The sequence below is a fragment of the Adelges cooleyi genome, unplaced genomic scaffold, assembly GCF_023614345.1.
Source record: "Adelges cooleyi isolate 19-005CV unplaced genomic scaffold, UGA_ACOO_1.1 ACOO_flye_CR_arks_rails_tigmint_CR_PRNA_30, whole genome shotgun sequence".
Taxonomy (NCBI): Eukaryota; Metazoa; Arthropoda; class Insecta; order Hemiptera; family Adelgidae; genus Adelges; species Adelges cooleyi.
Window position 1 is genome coordinate 1,913,770 of NW_026095971.1, and position 23,490 is coordinate 1,937,259.

The 23,490-nt window shown below is 30.3% G+C and overlaps 1 protein-coding gene across 1 annotated transcript in view; it reads right to left on the reverse strand.

The window, feature by feature from the left end:
* LOC126838285 (uncharacterized) overlaps nt 1–23,378 on the reverse strand; it is a 32,204-nt gene extending 8,826 nt beyond the window's left edge. The window contains exons 1-2 of the mRNA XM_050572593.1: nt 23,242–23,378; nt 3,278–3,485 (exon numbers count right to left, since the gene is read on the reverse strand). Coding sequence (XP_050428550.1) covers nt 3,278–3,485; nt 23,242–23,278 — 245 coding nt within the window. The 5' untranslated portion in view covers nt 23,279–23,378. The remainder of the gene's footprint in view (nt 1–3,277; nt 3,486–23,241) is intronic.
* Between the last annotated feature and the right edge of the window lie 112 nt (nt 23,379–23,490).

The window sequence follows — 23,490 nt, forward strand, 5'->3', positions numbered from 1 at the left end:
TAAAAAAGCGTAAAGCTCTTCTGAATACTTGTCATTCTCGAATAACCTAAAGCTTAGTTGTAAAAGAATGAAATCCTCATTTTTCAAATTTAAACGTTCTGATCACGATTATTAATGGTTTGTCTGAAAGAGACGTAGACAATTCTCTAAGTAACCGGTATTTCCAATCTATACACGCCAGAAGTATTCGGATCGGTACAAATGTACAATACATAAAAATATTACTTCGTCGTAAATATCATTCAACCATAACATACAGCTGCGGCTACTTAAAAAAAAATAATATAAACGATCCAAGATGAAAAAATAAAAGTAGGTACATTTTTGACGTCTTTGAAAATAAACGTTATAACAAGTTTAAAAATTTGTGATGGGAATTCCAAAATAAAAAAACGCTATTTCGGACGTATAAAAATATTAAAAATATAATATAGAAATGTGTATTTAGGTAAAGTGTTTTTGATGAAAACGTTAAAAAAAATACAATACTGAAAAGAAAAATTGTTTTTTGGGGATTTTAAATTTGTTGAAATCCGAAAGCAATTTATTATCAAGGTTGTGTTTTTTTTTACTTATTGTAAAAATATATTATTACTTATGTACACGTCATGTATTGTTATAATATTTAGTATTTATAAGATTTTAAAGAAAATTTTGTGAAAATCACTAACGTAAATAAATTTAATTTTATTCCCTGTAAAAATCGCCCATTAATCGCAATGCAAATTTTAGTTTAAAGTTATACCGAACTGTTCAAAAGCAAAACGTGTGCCAACATTCATTTTTTCTATTCAAGCTTATAGCTCATAATTACTTTAAATAAAGATCATAAACATTTCCCCCTCCCCAGAAGATTATCCTAAACCAGAATAGACGCTTGGCCGCGACGGTTATTTAATTTGAAAGCGCATTAAAGAAAAAAAAAAGATTGTAAAATAATAAATCGTCGCCGTCGTTTTTGGTGTAAAAACAAAAGAAAATTACTTTTAAACGGATTACGAAACCGTCTTTCAGTGTTACGGTTCCAAATGTATAAGTAGAACTCGGAGAAAAATGTTTTTCTTCGTTTTTCTCATCGACACTATAATCTTTATTAATGTCGCGTTAATGCGAGAGACTAACAGTTTTGTGGGCGTACACAAGAGGATATAACCGATTTAAAGAGGTTGACGACAGTTTTGGTTCGTTCTGTTGTATCAGTTCAATCACTAATGATGCGGCATCACTGGTGGTCGGACAGCACCGGCATTGATTTTCCCATAGAATTCGATTTGGCGTTAATCGAGACGACGAGGGTAAGATTTTGTCGTGACCGAAATGTCGCGGATGGGAGAGCAACGAATTCCGTCGAGAGCCATTTGGTTTGATGACATTGGCACGCTCGTCTGCACTGATTTTCCGATGAGAATCGTTTGCATCGGTTTACTTACGGCAGTAAGAGGCCGACTACTATATATATATATATATATATATATATACAATAATGTCTAAACCTCCTGACGACGAATCCCTTCGGGACCACATCGCGGTTTCCCTAACGAAGTTATTTACCCGACAAACTTGGGTTTTATACAAATATATATTATATATTATAATGTAGGCTATATATATATAGTATAAACGCAGTAACTGTCCGTGGCAGCACCCCGGCTTGAACGTCGTGCGAGATTTCACGGACCAGAAGTACATATATTTTCGATTGTGACCACTAGCCCATTACGATTTCGCATTGTCCTAAAATGGGCGATTCATTAAGAGTAAGACACTAATTTTCCCATGAAATGATTGCAATTTTTTAGTTTTTATTTTTGAAAATATTTTCGTTTACGTTATTTTACAACATTACAATATTATTAAACCGTTCCCATTATTTCCAGAGCTCTTAACAACTTTTCAAACTTAAATAGTAACGTATATATTTAGTTAACTTTTTACTAAAGTATTTAAGTATTCTTCTATTAAAAAATTGTTTCTATATATGCGTTACCGTTAAAGTTTTAAAAGTTGATACAGCTCTGTAAAAAAATAAAAAATCTATAACATTTAATATTATATAATTACATAAACTAAATTTCTCCAAAACTACGAAATAGCAATTGATTTGGTTCATGCTACAAGGACTCTTTCCTTATCATTTAAATTTAATTTTGGGAAAATTAAAAATAACTTCCTAGTTCTAGTTCTAGTACATCTAGTTAGGTTATAAACAGCAAAATCAACAGGCCGTTTTCTAGCCCAGGTAATTCCTTTTTTGCATAAAACGTTGAATGTATCCCCTAACACTGAAAATGGCGTCCTTAACAACAGCAATGGCGTTAAGGACCCTTTTTACATGAACCAAATCAATTATTTTAAGAGAAAATAAGTGTGTTATCATTAATGAATCACCCTATATAATCAATATACATTTTGAGTACGACCGAAGTCATTTAATTGTTCAAATACTACTTTCCTGTAGTATAAATAATTAATGAATTTTCAGTTTACGTCATTTAGTTTTGACAAATACATTTAATACTATTTATTAGTAAAGGTATATGTATTATTTAGACTACATTATGTTATTTACATAGTTTAAATATTATATTATATTTTAAGACTTATGTTAAAATACATGTATTTTTTTGTTAGCAACTGATTTCCCTGAGCTCACGAAGGGTTTTTGTTGTGCATAATCACATAATACATAATCGTTAGACGAGTTCGAAGTTTCAGGAATGATATTATATGTGAATATTTGAAAATGGGATCCAGAAACGTCTAACATCTAGGAACATTTAACTTTTTAAAAAAGGCAAATTAATTATTACAAAACAGGCATACGTTTAATACATTGTGGCATAAACTTAAGCTAAAAAAAGTATTTATTTTTCTGTATTTTATCACCGAAGGGCAAAATTGTAATCCTTTTGGTACATAACATATTGTTTTAACAGCGATATCATTCGGTTGTATTAATTACACTATTTAAAATGCGATACATATTAAACTTATTTATAACTCATAAATAACTTTCATTTGGGACATTATCTAAATGTTAAAGTTATTGTTCAAAAAAAAAAAATATCTCGTATAATGAAATAAATGACGTTTAAACTCGTGTTTCAAATTTTTGTGAATTCTCCTGGTAACTCCATTATTTTTTTAATATTCACTCATACGTCAAATTAAACCATTGATTAAAATTTATATTGACGTGTTTTAGTGATGTCTGTTCTTTCTTCGATCGACCACTAAACACGATATTTTTTTATTAATATTATTGTTTACTGCTTACCTGATGTTCAATATGGAGAAGACGGCGTAGAAGGACAAGATAAAGAAGAGGCACGCGAACCCGTAGGCGTGTATGTTGAACATCCACACAAGTTGTTCCAAGCACACGTTGTCCCAAGTCGGATGCGGCGAGTGGTCCGTTAGGCTGGTCACGTTGCAACCGCCCTTCCACGTTTCATCCTTACACCCTTCCAGATTTTTATTACAGTCTAAAATATAAACGAAAATACACCGAACAATTAAAACCGTTAATTTTATACCATCAAGCGCAATTATATACATATATATATATATATATATATATATAAATACAATTGTCGAATAACAGCAACACAAACCAAGTGTAGCGAAGAACGCTTTAAATTAATCACCGCACTAAATCAGTTGGGCAAACGTTGAACTTACTCCCTAGTCCCTGCCTCGATACGATAAATGCATTTTTTTGGTTTCCCCGAGAGCGTACAATCTACTGCTACCGGCCGAGATTTTTCCTATAAAGTGTGTATGTTTGTACGACCGTTTGCAATAAAAGTTTTCGAGCTGATTTCATTACGTTTGAATTGGCTGCCGTTTTTGAAAGATGTCCACTGTGTGCCAAATGACCTAATATCGATTTCCACGCGGAGGAGTTTTCTTGTTTGTTTTGTTACGTTTTCGAAAGACTGTACTAGTGTACGGGTTGGATTTATATTAAAAGCTTCAGCGGCCTTTAGTATTTTTGGCATTAACGGCTATATACGCTGCCCACACACTTAAGAGAATCTGTAAATTAATTTTGACAAAAAAAAAAATATATATATAGACTACTCAATTGGCTGTAAACTAAATCAATCGCCGCGTACTCGGGTACCTATCCTAAGCAAGTCGTCGAATATTGATATAGTTGGTCTAAACATTACTTGGCTTTTCGAAATCGCGATAACAATTGGTGGTTTTCTCGTTTTACTAATACTTGCAGTATATTCAACATCGGACGGGAGATAAGATGCTCTCAATTTTTTGTCGCTATTGGCTTTATGGAGTGCTGATTTCGTAAGTAATAGCAAAACTAATGAGATTGATCTTATGTGGATTGAGTTTGAGTAAATAAATGTATGCAAAATATTTAAATCTTAATTTATTTAGAATTACGGGTTTTTTAATTAGTTCACAGTTTGGACATTCACTGTTACTCTAAGTAAACTTATATTTAGCATAAGTTTATCTGGCGGGGTTGACTGTTGACGACCGAAACGTTTTGACTGTGGCAGTTGCGACATTTCAATTTTTTCCTAGGAATGAGAGATGCCCGGAAGGTTAATTCTCTCATTTCATTGGAGAACGAAAAAACGTTGAACAGTAATTGTTTTAAGTTAATAATAATGATCATTTTATAAGAAAAAATAGGAAATTTGTAAAATAATTTCAATTATTTAACTTTTGATTATGATTTAAACTGTGAGATTGTTCATCCTACTTTATTAGCATTTGATATAAAATTCGTATATTTTTGTTTTAATGTATTCGTATATTCTAGGTAAATCAAGAAATGCATTTGATATAAAATTCGTATATTTTTGTTTTAATGCATTCGTACATTCTAGGTAAATCAAGAAATGAATGCACAAAAATCAAGATTCCACGTAGAGTATAATTTTCAATTTCATTCGACTTTGCTATTTACATTTAAAATCGTATTGTTGGTTAAAATACGATTTGCATTCGGTTGGGATTTGAATAATATAAAATAAAAACTAAAGTTTTTTTTTAACGTTGTCGGTTTTACCGTTATGTATTGGTTTTAAAAATTCGGAGCGAGCTATTTACCGCGCATTTCGTCTAATCTTATGTATACACAATATATAGAAACCGTTATCGAAACTCGAGTTACGTCATTCGGCGAAGGTCCATGGGAAATACGCGTCCCAAAATCAGTCAACACGACCGTGTATTGTTGTATCTATACTCGGTCAACGGGTCGACGATCGTGTCTGGAATTGCTAACGAGTCCCGCGGGGTTCGGTTAAATGTATATTTGAAGACTCGCCTTGGCAAGCTGTCGGAAACCGCGGGCAATGCCGTTTTAAAATGTCGTCGCCGTCGTGTGGCGTGATTGCGTAAGCGCGTCTTCTTGTCACGTGTAGTAGCATTAGGTCTTCTTCGCTGTGCTTTTTTCTTGCCTCCCCCCTCTCGTTCCACTGCCGTTTATTTATATTTCTCCGTCCAAAGTTCGATTGACATGGGATAATTATTATTCAGGTTCCCCGCGTTTTTCCGGCCAAAGGAAACCTCGACGGTATGTTGTACAAGTGCAGCGTGGTTGTTGCGCAACCGACCCTGCACGTCCCCACCGGCTCTTCGCCGAGCATGTATATTTGGCATTCGCAATTGAATAGAAAAAAAAATATATATAAAATAACTCTACTCGAATTTATCCTGCCGCACGGAAAGTCGTACACAAACAAAGTGGCACTGGTATAAGGGGAAACTGTGACCGGACGACGGGAACGGAAGATCCGGAGAAGGATTGGCAAAGCATGTATCGAGCTATTCGTGCATTTAAACGGTCTCGACGACAAACCACAACAAACATGATATATTATTATTTTATTTATTCATTTCTGGGACAATATAATACGCATTGTTTCGACCCTACGCCTACCACTTAGCAATCGACTGCCGTTTGTTATTGTTTTGATTGTAAAATAACAGACAACATAATATGCAATATTGTACACAAGAGAAAATGTCCAGTATTAAAACGTTTGTGTATGTGTATAAATATTATATATTTAGTGATTTTCCGAATTTGAAATGAAATTCCAGCATCCGGTGAGTTTGCTAATGCAGATAAGCCTCTTTTCTTGCGTAAATGAGTCTTGTATATAAGATTGGATCTTGTGTATAAGTATTGTGTTAATGATAGTTGACTGAGTAAAATTACATATTGCGACGTGCGGCGGTAGGACAACATTGTTATTTTAGTATAATATATATCGTTTTATGTCGAACTCAATTGATGGTAGTAGTGGGTAAACTACATACGTACATTGTAAATTTTTTCTAAGTTTAATTTGGAAACGCGTCCTGTGCTAAGCGTTTAGAGATTTGGTCAATATTTTTTTACACGAGAGTTCAATTTGATATGATTTATACTGTATAGATATATATTTATAATACAATTTTTTTCTAGACCAGTTCTAGGTAGTAATAAAACCACATCCAAGAAAACGCTATGATGTGAATCTGTGGATAATGGACTCCACTTTGATAATTTCTTACTAGTATGCTGGTTGGTGTTTGGTTTGACTGTACTGGTTTACACTGTCCTCGATTTTAATTATGCTAGTTTTTACTGTGTTGCATTCTTACTATTAGCAAATTCGCATTTTCAAAAAGTGTAATAGCCGAAATTTACAAAATGGGTTATAATTTATTGTTTTATGGGCCATTTTTGACGGTAATTTATACCGATTTTGTGGAATTAAAACAACTTTTTTGTTATTATCCTGCATACTTTATTATTATATTAAGAGATTACCGCGTGGGTACTGTATTTATGAGAAAAAACGTTTCAAACTGGGATTAGTTTGCTCGTAATATTATAAATAACGTTTTATACAAAGCACAAAATACCCTTTGTTTGTTTTTTTACAGTAAAGTTCTGAAAAAACAGATAATTTTTATGTATTAAAACTTGCATATTGGGCTATCTTATTTACATGTCTTGCAGATACTCTCACAACAGTGCATGTTGATTGATGTTAGGAGTTCGCGGTCGACATTAGACAGCAGACACGTGACTGTATCCGAAACTCATCAGTAAGTTAATTTTCATCACAGAGATATTATTATTAGATCAACAGTGTCTATTGCTGTATCCGTCGTCAGACGTCTTGGATGTATATTGATTGGGTTTGAGTTTTCAGCTTTTCAGGGAAATCTGTATGCTAATCATAAGAATAATAACCGTGCAGAATTGAAATACGATCAACCCGATTACAACGAAAATGAAAACCAATGTACAACAATTCCTATCCGGTCCATTTGTGATATTATAATATTTCATCACTACAGATGTTTCAATTTAATTATACTGTGAAATGGAAATCACTAAACAAATCATAGAATGTCAGACGTATTATGAAAAAGTATCGATAGAATGCCAACAGATAGTTAAACATAGGAAGGTGGGTGTACTTGGTTATATTATTTCAAATTGCTCTGCATCAATAATGAAACGTCCAATACCGAGTTCATCATTATAAAACACTATTACCCGGCGCGGCGCACGATATCGAATCCATATATTCATGAGTTTGGTTATTATTATTTATTTTTATAAAACGAAGCCAATGTTTTGTACAGTATTGAATTATTTAAAGCTTGATAAATATTATATTTACAAGTGGCTGTCGTTAACACCGAAACAAAAGCAAAACAAATTTCACGGTATAATGTTTAGTTGCCCAGTAACATAATTACATACAAAAAAAACCTAAAAAAAAAAAAATATATTGTAATATTTTATAGTAATTGGTTCAATATTTGTGATATAACAATAAGATATTTTAACAGTATTTCCTAAATATTATATGGTAATGATTTCAAACAAAGTTTATATCCATACATATTTTCAACGAAACAGTGAATATTTTGACTAAGGTAAATTGCGCTTTATTAAACTTTCTACCTAAAATGTAATATATATATTGATTACTTAATAAAAATGAATTCAATTAGGTATACAGTATAAGAAATTATAATATAGAATGAAAAACAAACGCACATAAAACAGAACTTACACCGTATGACATTTATTTAATAGACATATAAAGGTGTCTCAAAAAGAACGTCGGATAACCAGCAACAAAATTCGTCATAACTTTTAGAATTTTCTTGCTAGAAAGCCTAACTCTTTGTCAGACGATTCTAGAATGCCTAGAATCATATAATAGAATCTCTGTTATTATGTTATTTGTTTTACATATTATATTTTTTTTTTAAATATATTTATTTATATTTGACAGTTGCTCAGAAATATCATCTACAGATTTAAGTTTAACTGCACAAAGCTTATTTTTTGTCACTCTAGTAATTTATTTTTACTTTTTTCGTGGTCATGGAAAACAAATTATTTTTTTAGTATTTTAAGTGTGGCGAGACATGTTTTTACTGTTCGTCTCCACTTTTCTTCGACGTTAGAATGTATGTCCAAACAACGATATTTAAGTCCGTTTTTAATTAATTAAAGCTTTTCGCGATTACTTTACAAATAAAATATTTACAAAATCAGTTTAATTTTATATTATGTGGTTGTGTAGGATATTTGGCGCAATTTACTACCCGACAGTACCGCGCGATAATATTTTTGCACCGTAATTTACCGCCTAATTTTAGGTAGACAAAATCGATGGGCGCAATATATTGCTGTTGTCTAAAATATGAATACTTACTCGCGTGAACCCCATAATATTATTTCAGTTTACTCTGTGGTAATCTCTTAAAATTATACACGACCATTGACTAGCATATTAAAGTCGCCGAGGCACATAAAACGACCATTAACGATTATGAACATTGACCCGGCACTGTAGTAGTAAGGGGGTTGTGTGTTATGTGCAGTAGAATAGTTAGTTTTGATAGAGGAATGTAAGTTATTTGGGAGAGTCGACTCGACCCCGTCGAAGAATGCGCATATGGCAACACAGGGGTTTATTTCGGTTTTATATTATTTGCTCGGTTTAATAATAACATAATGATAGCAATATATAGTACTCGTGTACATTGTATACGTATACGGTTAATGTCGCATATAGGTAGATGTAATAATAAAATAATGATAACTCGGCGGTGCTCGCCGAACGCGGGTCGCGGCAACTTTCGCGTGTGACCTACATCGATCCGGAGCAAAGTGTATTGGGGACTGTAAGAGTCAATTTAGACTGACAAATCGGCAGCCATAAAATAAGTAGGTGTGCTATCAACACAGACTGCTATGGCGGTGTAATAGTTTATATGCGTCGGAGACAATTCTTTAGAAACTGCCACCGACAAAAATGCGCATATCAGTTGCAGGAAATATCAAAAAAGAATCAAACTACAACCGAATTATAATAACAAAGAAAAACGTTTACACAAAAGTCTCCATTGCGCCTTTCAAGATATATATATATATATATATATATATATATATATATATATATGTATACATAATTGTTTGCAGACCAAAACTAATCGTTAATTAACTTTTTGCGAAAACGAATTGTTTAAACGTTTTAGAGTAATTTTCCCTCGTTCGATTACTTTTGTATTTAATTATAATTAATTTAAAAAAAAAAAAAATGAGAAAACGTTGTTTACGGTTTTCACAAGTTCGGTTTACTCGACAGTATAAATATTATTAAAGCGTTACCATACCGATGGCCCTGATGCTTGACAGCAACGAAAAATAAACATAATAATATAATCATACTGAAATAAGGATAAACTTTTTCGTTGACGCGAATTTAATAGAATAACAATATTAATTGTTTGAATATTAAATTACTCGAAATGGTATTGTGTAATATACGTTACCGAGCTTTACATCGGTATGGCAAGAATGTTAATAATAATATAATATTATTATATATATATTGTGTTTATATATGTAGTTTGAAGATTAAGCGGTCAAACCAAGCGGTTTATGCGAAAACCGCGTTCTGTCTTGGCTTTATACTCTGTTTTATCCTTTTAGACTGACGGTTTTCATTAAGAATTTATTATACTCTTTCGCGGTACTCTATTACAAAAGTTGCTGAAGCGCGCTCAGTTTTATTGAACACACCGGCTTTAAATAGGTTATTACATAATTGGCAAAACGTTTTAACTGAAACATCAACTCGAAATAGGCTTTACAAAAATAGCCTCTGTATGGAAAGTAGACGACAGTTGTCGGTTTAAAGACACAATTAGATTTATATAAAAGTAATATAGCAACATGTATTGAGAGTGAATTATTTGGTCGGTTTCCATGCAGTATATAATTTTTGAATCATAATATTATCTAGTGTCTACACGCAACATTATATTGTATAGTTTTTGACGAGTACAATAATAATTATTTACATTTTTGTTTTGTATCGGTATAAAATATATATTTTATGCATTTTGGATAATTGATAATATGTTTATACGTGCATATGGATGAAATAATTTTCTTGTATACCTATTGAAGGGATATCGAATTTTCAATTCCATTTTTGGTTCAATTATTATACAATTAAAACTGACAAAACAACTATAAGACGTCAACAATAAAAATGCGTATAACATATGTTTAAAAACATACTTATATTTTAACAGCAATGTGTTGAATACTTGTTTTTTTTGTATCTTAAAAAAATATTAAGTAGGTATTTTCGATGTAATACGACACAGCCCAGCAAAGTAAATCTCATTCAAATGCGTATATATAGAGTAGTATGGTACTGGCACTTACGTTTGAAAGCCTGTTAAAAATAAACAGACTTTTCTTTTTATAAGATTATTTTCCCGTGATAAATCCGAAAAGCGAGAACATTGTAATGCAAATTTTGAAATGAATAAAATATTTTTATTTTGTTATGCTTCTATTTTGAATGATATTATTATGCATTGGACAAATTTATATCGTTCATAAATAAGAGAATTTTTAACCATCCAACGTCGATTTTTGAAGAAAAAAATAATTGTCTACCAGGTTATCGTGCCGAGAAAGAAATAATTCATATAGAGTTTATAGGATGAATGTAGTTTGACCCTTTTTTAACAAAGCAACATGACGTAGGCATAGGTTGTCCCAAATTTCGCGCGTTAAGTCACTCTATAGTTTACACAGCTGCTTATACATATACATAAATAATTGTATATAAAAAAATTTGCGAACAACAAGTAACATATAATCAAGAAAAATGCAAAAGGTTGTTGGAAAAAAAAAAACTCTCCTAGTATTTATACTCTCTTGCATGCATGTATACGATTTACGTTCAGTTCAAAATCCAGTCGAATGTTTTGAGGTTTTTTTTCTTTAATATTTTTCATCATAAATAGCGATTTACCTGGGCATAGTAAACAGGATCTAACGTTTGACTAAATGAGATAAACAATACATACATGTTAGTGTGTGTGTGTGTGTGTGTGTGTGTGTGTGCGTTTGTACAGCGGTTTATGAGAGCAAAAACAAACAGTTGGCTGTCGTCAATATTATAATGATAATTAATCATCGGCAGCAACGAGCGTTTTCCTAAAAAAAAAAAAAGCTCGCACCATTAATCATAAAACATTTTCTAATCGACGCTATTACGTCAAACAAGACACGTAACAAATATTGTTACCGTACCCGAGGGGGTAATTCTTTTTGGCGGATACGTCGGTGTTGTATTATTTTTTATTTTTTAACGGAACCGATGATGTATTCATCGCACATGTCTGCAGTGCTCTATTGTGCAGCGAAAGAGAAAAAAAAAATCCACACACTTTTCCAGGGACGCCGTTTCGAGCAGTATTCAATAGTAGCGAAATAATTGTTTTTTAGTATAGGACATTTTAATTTTTTTTACTGCAAACTGTCGCAACCTTTTTTTTTTTTTTTTGCGAGTGTGCGGTTCGGGTTTCCGGTGAAACTGTATATTATTATCCTCGCGAATCTGTAACTGACCGTCTGAGTCCATAATATATATGCACATGCACGATAAAAAGCTATAGAAAGAGAGAGACAACAATCCTAGAGCATTTATTAAGGTCATTCTATGTAAAAACGACACTACATTTCCCACGACACTATGACATGTAAATAGGTTCAATTATAGCTATTCAAATGAATCTTTGTGTACATCTTGCTTAATTAAACACTGGGCGTAATTGTTGTATATTTATACAGTTTGAACTTTTTCACATATTTTTCAGCTATAACTCTGAAACACATTAGAATAGACATTTAAAAAAAATCACCAATAGGTACATACTTGTGTTTATAGCCTAATAGCGATAACGTCCACATTTTAAGATAAAATTCTATAAATACATAATTCAAGTGGAAAATAAATAAAAACCGGATTATAAGATATTTAAAAAAATTCAAAGTATCCACACTACAAGCGGATACATAGGCACATGTATATGTGTACGTCTTATGACCGAGTAAATATCAATTTAAGTGTACCTTTATACAATTTTATGTATAGGATCAAATATCTTTTAAAATGACAAAAATATTAGACATCCTTTTATTTGGTATCGAATTATTCTAGCTTTGTCACGTTGCAGGATGAAAAATAACACAGTTTGATTATTTAATCAGAAGATTTACACGCCTAATTTTTTGTGTTAACATTTGTTTTTTATATTTGGTTTTGTAAGTTTGGTTCTAAATATATAATGTTTGAGCTGTTAAAGAAAATACACATGTTAATTAAAAAACAAAAAATAGAAGAAAAGTGGTGTTATACAAATACTGATAACATACTCGTAAACTATAAGTAATTTTAATAAACTTGATCTTTCAATAATTGAAATTTGTTTTTTCTAGTTCCACACGTTTAGGTATCTGGTTCGCAAAGTAATAAAAACGTCTGCGTTACCTTTGTGAACATTGAAAACTTTAAATAAGTCCCAAGTGATTTTCGTCTAAGTACTTTATAAACTTATGCACGAAATAACACTTTTTTGAGAATATAAAAAAAAGTTTTGTCACACATATTTTACCGACACAGCAACGTGACTAAAAATACAAAACGTTTATAAGATGTTTGCTAACGGAAACATTGCGAAAACTATAAATAATTTTCCAAATTTATAGTTTTCAGAAATCGTATAAAAATATAATAATAATTCTCAGAAACGAACTTTAAATAAATGCTAATTTATTTGGCATGAAAACTAAAGCGACCGTGGGTACTTTGTGAATACTAAACAAACGATAAAAACTACCCAGTAATTATTTAAAGAATAGCCCACGGTTGTTTGCTTTACAATAATTAATCAATTTTCTATAAAAAATGTTTTGTTTATAGGTTCCTGTCAGTTTACATTAAAAAAATATAAATAAATACTATATACATTATAATATAATATATTATACAGTGTAATAAATTTAAGTGATCAACTCATTTTATTGGAAAATAATTGAAATTTAATAGTATTTATCTATGAAACGATTTGAGTTTAGGTGTTCATTTGAACTTAATACATTTTTGAAATATTTACTATTTTTAGTATAGAAAAGAAACTGAAGTTATAAGCCTGGAGTATAATATATTTTAGAAGAAAATATCCACTTTCTTTTTAAACGTCTTATTTAAGAGAGCTATCGACTTCTGTAACTTATTAAATTAGGAATAATATTTATAATGCACTGAACGTTGTGACTGTTTCATAATTTGGTTTGATAACCTACGAAGAATAAATATGTTGTATTAAATTAGTATTTCTTCAATTAATTTTAGCATATCAATGTATGAAGATGATTAGTTATTTTTATTTAATAACTAAATTCCTATAAAGATAAAATATTAAATTAATTAAGTTTCAATCTATTACTTTTATGTTTATAATAGTGCATTGCTTACATATAGAACCATCATTAATATCGGAAATACTTGTGTCGGATAGCATAAAAAATATGATACATTATTAAGATTATTTTACCAAAACACAAATTAAGTAGATCACCAAACTGTCTATTGATTTATTGAACTTTAATTTAACGTTCATGTAACGCACCATTGTGCTAGTAGCTATATAGCTAGTAGCTATAACTGTAATATTGCAATTCATCTGACAATAAGTTACATGGTCTTATGATGTTGTATTGAAACTATTTTCATTAAACTTGTCAACTAATCATTTCTATGACTTTGGTTTTGATGAGTGTTGGGAAACTTATCATCATAGACACTCATTTATTCACTAACTAGTAACTACTTGTTAGTAACTTGTTATCTACATAATAGATTGGACTTGTCTAGATCGCAAATTTACTCGACAACTTTGAAAGTTTTCGAGAAAACTGAACACAAATGTTTGACAAGGTTACTTATAAAACGTAAAAATTAACTCTAATCGTATCTACTATAATTTAATAATGTTCTGAAATGTTAACTTACACAATTTATTTATTTATTTATTTTATATGCATAATATACTAGTACACTATTGTACTAACTTAAACTTACACGATGAATACATATTTTATAATTTTTAATTTTTATCTAAAGAACATTATACATTACATTTTATATTTGACCCTACATTTTACAGAAAAAAAATCATTGACATCAAACTTATTTTTTATATTTGATGCGGAACGGAGGCAGTATTGGTTTTACAATATTTTTTTAATTTTAATTTTAGATTATAATTAGGAATTTCTCAATTCAATTAAGTAATACTCGTATTACTTATTGTTTTTTTTACGTATGATATGATTATACATTAATTAACTCATAATCATAACATTATTAAACGACCAAAAATAATAATTGTTCGCAACAGAAACAAAATAAATCGATTACGTTTCGTTTCACCGAGAAACGGAAAGCGATAAAACGTTATGTAATGTTATTGAATTTGAGCCTGTATGTTTATGTCAAAATCGGTTTGTTCCGTTTTTCGGTGGTATGGAACACAAAATAAACTTATAAAGTATATAATTATATTATTTTTCACGAGAGAACGGTGCTGCGCAGAAACCAAAACACGTAACCCTTGCATTTGCGCAGACACACGGTAATGCGTGTAACGTATACGAACAGTTTTATTATTTAAATTTTATTTTTAACATACATGATAATCCCAATTGTGTACAAAAGAAAGGAGAGGCTTTTATATTGTTCACTTGTATTCGTTTCTGATATCTTGTATCTATTATGTTCATAGTTCATAGATACAACCATTAGTTTAGAGCAGTTGGCAAATTATTTGATTATTTTTAAGTAGTATAATACTTTTCGGTAGGCGGTACAAACAGTTCAGTGTATTTTTATCAAAATTGAAGTTTCAACTGTTTTAGAGTTCAGTTTTGGCTTCTGAATACAAACGGGTCAATTCATAACGTTACCTTATCGATTGAGCGGCGGAAACGAATAGGCAATTTCACTGCATTGGTGTGTACGAGATAAAATATATATCTACTCACTATACCCAACCTAAAACCTAATAAAACCGTTAGTTTTTAATAAATAGTTTATTTTGTCTTTAAAAAAACGTATAAAAGTAAGTTTTTTTAAAATTACAGTTTACAATAGTAGAACCATTTAGTAAAACGTAAACAATTTATTTGACAGTGAAAGTTTGATTTTATTTATAACATAACTAAAAAAGTAATAATATATTGTTCAGCTCGAAAAACTTTAATGAAGAACTCGTTTAACGGGATTCATTCGAAATATAAATATGTAATTAAACAGTGTAATACCGATAACAGCGCTAAATCTCAAAATCATGTCTTTATTAAAAAAATAAACAACTGATAGAAAAGCGTCAAGATTTTTTGGACATGAATCCTGTAATAAATAAAATAAAGGGTTACACCAAGAAACATCATTCTAGGCATTATAAGATAGAAAAAATGTATGTCTTAAAAACTTTATGAATTTCCGCTGGACATTTTTATATTAATCAGACCTAGTTGACTAAGGTTCCAAATTTCGAAACCATACTCAAGAATGGAACGAACCAGTGAGAAGTAAAATATCTTCAAACAAGAAATATTTTTGAACTCCCAATAGTTTCGTTTAATAAAACTTAAAACCCTCATCGCTTTTTTATAAATACTACGGACATGATTAGAAAACGATAAAGTCTGAGTTAATGTTATACCCAAATCGTTAATTGACTGAAATATTGTTGTCTTTTAATTTTATAATGGGTGATTTTACTCTAAATCAAAAATTAAGCGAGTTATTTTCAGTCTGCTTAAACAAGTAGAGATGAAAAAACATTTTTAAATCGCTCTCAAAAATGCTGTGATAGTCCAGAAAATAAATGAACAACCAAAATAGAGTTTTAGTTATTGAAATAATAATTACACATTACAGTCTAACCTTTAAATTAAGATTTTGTAAAAAATTGCCTATACTTTACTCCTTAAAAATGGGCGGTGCGACGCCCTCTAAGTTAGTGAAGTAAAACTTATTATTAATTGTTACTTGGGTAATGTTATTTAAAACTTCAAAATCATTTTTCTGGCCCGTCCAGTATCCTTTAGAGTTTAGGCATTTATTATTCTGATATTTAGCACTGAAGTGTTGAAATATGTTATATGACCACTCGGCTATACAATCTGCTGTACACACGATTGCTGTGGTTTAATAATAAGCAACCCGTTAATCCGTAAACAATGTAGCAACTAAATATAGGGGGGGGGGGCGGTTAAGTTGGAAACTAAAAACCGTTATTAATTTTCTGCATTTACACAATACTTACACCTGCATTACATACAGGACTAGACGTGCGTGACGTGAATTAATCGCCTGGAGGGTGTACATTTTCGAAGGCGACAAATTGTCGAGCTGGAAAGTGTAGATTTTTTTTGAAAAATTACAAATCAAGTAAAGCCCAACTGCGACCGTGTAAATGCATTACTCAACAGGGTGATTTATTATTTTATGGCCTTAGTGCGCAGATGGTAGTGTGCGCGGTGTATGTTTTGGTACATTATTTTCATACGGTCTGTGTTGTATATCTTTGGCCTATTTCGGGCACTTTACGCCCCAGCCGTGTAGTATGTGCAGAACGGTCGCGCCCTTGTCTAAAAAATGTCTATACTACTTTTTTTTTTTTTTTAGCTTTCATGTTATTCTTACTATCTTTATTTCAACAAACCGACAGATTGAATTTTATATTCGACGAATGAAAACGCCTGTATAATGCACACAACGATGTCGGCGTCTTAAAAGAGAATACTTTATTTTTATCGTCTTTGATATGTAAAATTTCATACATTTATGATGGTATTTTTCAGAGTAATCATTTGGAATCAACATAACAGCCAAATGTTCTATGTTTTCTTTCGGATGAGTCGTGTAAATGCATTTGACGGAATTGAAAAATTCAATTACACGTATGTATTTGCCAAAGAGGTTAAACATTATTTGATTCTACTCGAGCGAAACTAATAACGGTTGCTTGTGCAAAAAAAAAACTGTGCATTAAGTATATTAAAAACTTTTTCATCAAATAACAGCTCTAATATAGCATAATATACCGGCATCGTCAAAACTCAAATACTGTGCAGTAAAAACCGGATGAACATTATGATTTACGAATACAAACGCATAATCATTTGATGCTGATAACGACCTTTAAGCTTTTACTAAATATGAGTATTATATTACACGATATCTGTGGATGTATAAAATAGTTAGATGGAATTAAAAATTATGTTACATATTGACTGATATGTTTACTAATAAATAGTAGTACTTTCACTAATTCTAACAACAAAATTATGCATTTAAGGTGTATATAATTTACAATATATTATTTAATATTATGTTGTTAATAATGTAACGAATCCGAGATTTAAACAGACAACATAAGCTTTTTAGTCGAGTAGGATCACACTGCATGGTGTGACGTCGGATGTATCGCCATTTCCAGAGGCAGTAAATAAACATAGTTCGATCAGCTATAATGAAAAACCAAGCAGCCATGAAAACGAACAAAGACGGTACAATAGCCGATGATAAGCAACTGAAAAAGTGACTGAACGGAAACCAGAATCATCTATAGTTATAAACGTCAATGACAAGAATCACTATAAGCGTTAGAAAAACAATGTAATAATGTATATCAAACAAAAACGCTTTTAGCGCATAATTAGATCAAAACAGCGAGAGTGCATAATTGAAAACGTCGGTCTAAATAAACTTTGTAATCACACTTTATCGATATGTATGACTAGTGCTTGAAATTGTCAATAAAAAGTTTATCGTTTAGGTACTTTGATGAAACTTTCGGTTAATATTATATAACCGAAAACTATTTATTTTGGCTCCGGAAAAATAACTTTCTCGAGTTTCAGATATTTGAAATTTTATTAAATTGAATTCAGAAAATATATTTGCTTACGGATATTACGATCTAAAAAAAGTGCAATAAATCAAATTGAAGTGTAGTGTATTAACACTGTTGTACAACAGTGTTGTAACACTATTTTAATTTTTCTAATATTTACAAGGTGGTGATCGTGGCACAACAAATTTTTAGTTAAGTATTAATACGATAATATTAAAAACGGAAGATAAAAAATGTCTTCGATCGCTATATAAAAATCTACCTATTAAAAATTACTAGTGTCGATTTACTGTTTATAGAGTAAGGTTAAAATTAAAATAAGATATTTTCGACCAAAAATATGCAGATGTAGAGGTCTCTTAAACAATTGATTAATAAATGAACTATTCTTCAATTTTTGATGTTATATAAATTTAAATTGAACCGAAAGGAAATTAAAAACTGTACGACTTTTTTACAGTTTTAATAAACTTCTTTAGACTTTTTTACCATTAAATTCATTCGTTTGTGTATTAATCAATTATTGTTTCAGAAAATTGATTCTTTGTTATTGTTTATAAATGTTATGATTAGATGGTTTATTATGCCAAGCTTTTATTAAGCTCGAACTTTGGATAGCAACAAATATATTGTTTGTATATTTAAATACAAAAATATAAAATTTATATTGCCCCTTCGGGAAAAATTAACACTTTAATGACAAACGGACAAAACACATTTTTTGCTGTTGCTAGACTGGTATATTATCGAAACCAGTCAGTTCATAAAATAAAGGTAGTTCACTTTTTAGATATTGTAAAAATTTACGATTACGCTTGTAAAATATTTTATGTGTGAATATGAAGTATATAAAATGTAACAAGTTATGTATAACACGACTTAAAAAACTTAAAACTTTCAAGGGAAATTGAAATATGGAAAAAAGGTTACTATAAAGTTTCGAGGAAAATCTATAGTTTATAGTATAATATTAACATCTTAAATGTTATATGGATATAAATGATGGATATGATCGAAAGGTTGTTCACTAACTTACAATTAGTACTAATATTATGTTAATAAATTGTACAAGTACGTAGGTAGGTGCTATGTTGGCAGCTCTCATTGTTATGAAAATTAACATTTAATGAAAGAATTAATATTACATAATTTAATATATGATATATCGTAAAACGATTATCCTAAAATTAAAATTAATACTATTGAAATATTATTATGATTTTAAATATTCATTAGATAATAACTAGAATAGTTAATTTTAACATTAGCTTATTAACTGAGGAATTCAAATGAACGTTGTTTCTACTAAAACTAGAACAAAATATGAACTCCGGGAAGAAACGAAAAAATAGTTGGTTTTTTTTATTTCTAAAACTGTTCACTATTGTCAATGTTAATAGTTAAACAAACCAAACTTTAACTGTGTTATATAGTTAAAAAAACTAAACTGAGAGCTGTTAGGATAAGTTTCATACGATTTAATATATAACCCCCATATTATTATTAACGAAAAATTAGCTTACTTCAACATTTTTTCTAACAGTATTTCAATTTTAAAAAATATTCTTAAATCTAAAACACGACCCTTGAAAATCTTAGTTTTCTAATGTCATTCTCTTTAGAAAGTTTTCAAGTTATAACTGTTTTCCATTTAGGTGGGCTATAACAAGTTTTATTGTGAAATAGCAAAATAGTAATTTTGAAGTTTTAACATTTATTAGTAAGAAGTTAAAATGTTTTATGTTAAAAAATGACGAGGAAGTACATAGAGTTGCCGTTTTTCTTCTTGTACACCTACACATATGTTTATATATATATATAATTATATAAATCCACTGAGGGCTTGAATAGCTACTCTTGGTTTTTCACGTTGATACACTAGCAAATACAAGTAGGTACTCGTATATACAAACATTTTAAATATACTTATAAACTTGGAATGTATATATCACGTTTAACGCCATCAGTTGCATATATAAAAGCTGTACGTTTTTCCTCTCTATTATTATATTATACTGTTAGCGTCTAGCGAGATATATCAGTTGTCGATATGTAATTTTTTACAGCTATTAGCATTGTACACGTATACCACGTCTAGTTAATTCTTAAACAATACAGACAGTACTGTTATAGTAAAATCCGTTTTATTTAAGAAGAAACATCATTTCAACAAGCCGCGCAGTCAACAGCTTGAAATAATTAATTTACTTATCGAAAATTATTTGTGTTTAAAAACGTATAGTGTTACAATTTCTTTTTCTCGAAGTGTCTAAATGAAATTTACAAAAAAAAAATAGTTATATTGGTAATAATGCGAGTAACATTTCTAAAAAAAAAACTTACTTCAAAGCTATAAAAAAAGTTATTGTTTTACATATATTCATTTAAATATTTTGTTAAATACGATATGAAAAGAATTTAATGTTTTTCAATAAGGCCTGTGTTTTTTAGGCTTACTGTCAATAAGCATAACTTTGTCAATCATCATTAAAATCTTCTACTTATACAAAAATGAAAGTCTATTCCAAAATTCTGTTTTTAATAAAAAAAGTTGTGTGCTTAAGCCTTAAGATCCGGTAGAATAGTTTCTCAACTAATATAATAGTTTTGGTTGGGTACCTTTAAGATGTCGAAACGGAAATAGAACCCCTAAAATAGCAAAGTTTATCCTTAATATTTTGCCATTAAAATATCAAGCGTAAAATATGTATCAGATGGTGAAAATTAGGAGGTTAAAAATAATTATTTTATAGAAGATTTTACAATAGTATTGGGCATGAAAGTAAAACATTTTACCAAATGATATTTGACATTTAGTACAGGCCGAATTTCTACAAGTATATGTTTAGGAAAAGAAATATCAAAAAATACGATTATTAAACTTTTGTCAACGCGTAAGGTTTATGGCACGTCTACATAGACTTCAACAATAGGTTAAGCCCTTAGGGTTTATTGGTTCAATTTATTTTGCAACAGTATTATAGAACGAGCACGTTGATGGTGCGACGAAAGGGCAAAAGGTTAAGCAGATGAAAAGGATTCGACTATAATGCCTTTGGGAATGCCCAGATTTATCGCGTATCTACCTTTTTCGGTTTTACATTACTCGAAGTCAAAAGATCAAAAGGCATACATGTTATTATTAGAATTATGTGTATAAATTGTGCATATAACATTAAAGATGATCGTGCGACCAACATGTCGGAATCTGTTTGAAATTTTGAATTTGGCGTGCTTAATATTATATTATACTCTATACGTCATATGCGGTATAGTATTTCTTGTAATAATGTAATGGTCTTGTAGGAAGTTACGACTCTGGCTTAAATTAATTGTAACTTTTAAATTAACATCACCATAATTAACTGAACGATAATTTACTCGAGTGCAAATGTGAGCGGGGTTGTAATTAATTAATTCTACCAGCTAAATAAACAAAAGACACAACAGTTGAACTAAATAGTAGTCGTTTGTTTTAAGGTGAATTTACATATTACCTTTTTCTGCGGAGATAATGTACTTATACAATTTAACTAGTTTTTATTTTTTCATAAACATTTAAAAAAATGGAAATATTTAACCATTTAACTAGACACACATTTAATATGTGTACATTTTAAATATTGTATTTAATATTGTAGTAGAAACATAATATTTTATGAAATGTACAACTGTATTATAATGCATTTGAGTAAAAAGAACCATTTAAATTTGTATTTATTATACTATAAAAAACATGTACCTATGTAGTAGTAATCTATATTGATTTTATTTGTAATTAAAAATTGTAAATTGCCAAGGTTAATGTTGAAATATATTTATTGAACTTGAAACAAAACTAAACCATCGCTCAAAATGACCAAATAAAAAATTGAAATGATCCAAAATCGTTTTGAAGAATCATCGAAATAGATAGCTTTTATTTTTAAAAGATTAATTTTTCAAGTAGAGTGTATTTATTTATAGATATAATATTATGTATAATATTATTGGTTGTGATTTAATTCATTTTTCCAAAAATTGTAGTTAAATCCAAACGACTGTCTATAGAGGATTTATACATTTTCCTTTTCAGTCAAAGCTTTGTCGATTAGTCGAGGAGTGTAAAGCAAAAGCCATACCATTATCTTTGCTTCGACCAAAAATCATATTCTTTTGACAGTGATACATTTAACAGAAATATCCGAACTATTTAACTGGAATTGATTTTAAATGAAACGGTATAGAATGACATAGAAATAAAAAGGGTCTAAAGGGACGTAACACAAGATAAATGAAACTATATTTTAGATATATGGTTCAAAAAGTAAAATAGAAGGTACCATACATAAATCGATATGATTGTTTTAAACTTTGTTTTTGTACGGAAATATCACAACGATCAACTGTTATTTGATCGATTTCAAATTAATAACGTTGTTACAAACAATCAAATACATATCATTACTGCGTTAAAAATGTATTTTTTTTACACTACCGATCCGTACGAATAAAACTATAAAAAAACAATTTATGCTATTTTTTAGTTGCAAGGGAAAACAACGAGAGGGGAAATTGTATATTTTAGTTGTCGATAAAAACAAACATGGTACCAGATTAACAAATCCCTCGAGTTTCGGACGGATTTTTTTTTGGCATTCGTGTAAAACATATTATACTAATCGTCAATGCGACTTTCTGGGTATACGATCGTCATATAATACATATATTTATACATAAGTTTAAGCCCGTGGCTATATATATTATTACATTTACCTAAGGTCGCATGTTGGGCAACGTGTACGGACGCAGCGGCGCGGTAAAAAAAAAAAATGTATATTTATATAAAGTATATAGTTTTAAAAAATGGAAAGGGATATATATATATATATGTGTGTGTGTATATAAACGACGCCTGTCTGTCTAAGAAGAAGAAAAAATGAAAAGAAAAAAAATTGTTGCGCTTACCTTGGCCGTACCGCGTGCCATTGTAGCCCTGCTGCATGATGGGACACGGACGACTCGGCGGCGGTTACATAAGCGTGCAGCGGCAGCGTATATACTATAAATAGGCGGCAAGCGTGCTCCGGTAGTCTACATCAATGTTTTGCAGCGGCTTTGGTCATGGTACACCCCGAACTCTGGCCGTGCAACAGATGGCCCCGCCGGGGCTCCTGGTCTCCCTAGCAACGGCTATTACAGGTGAGATGTTGCCGG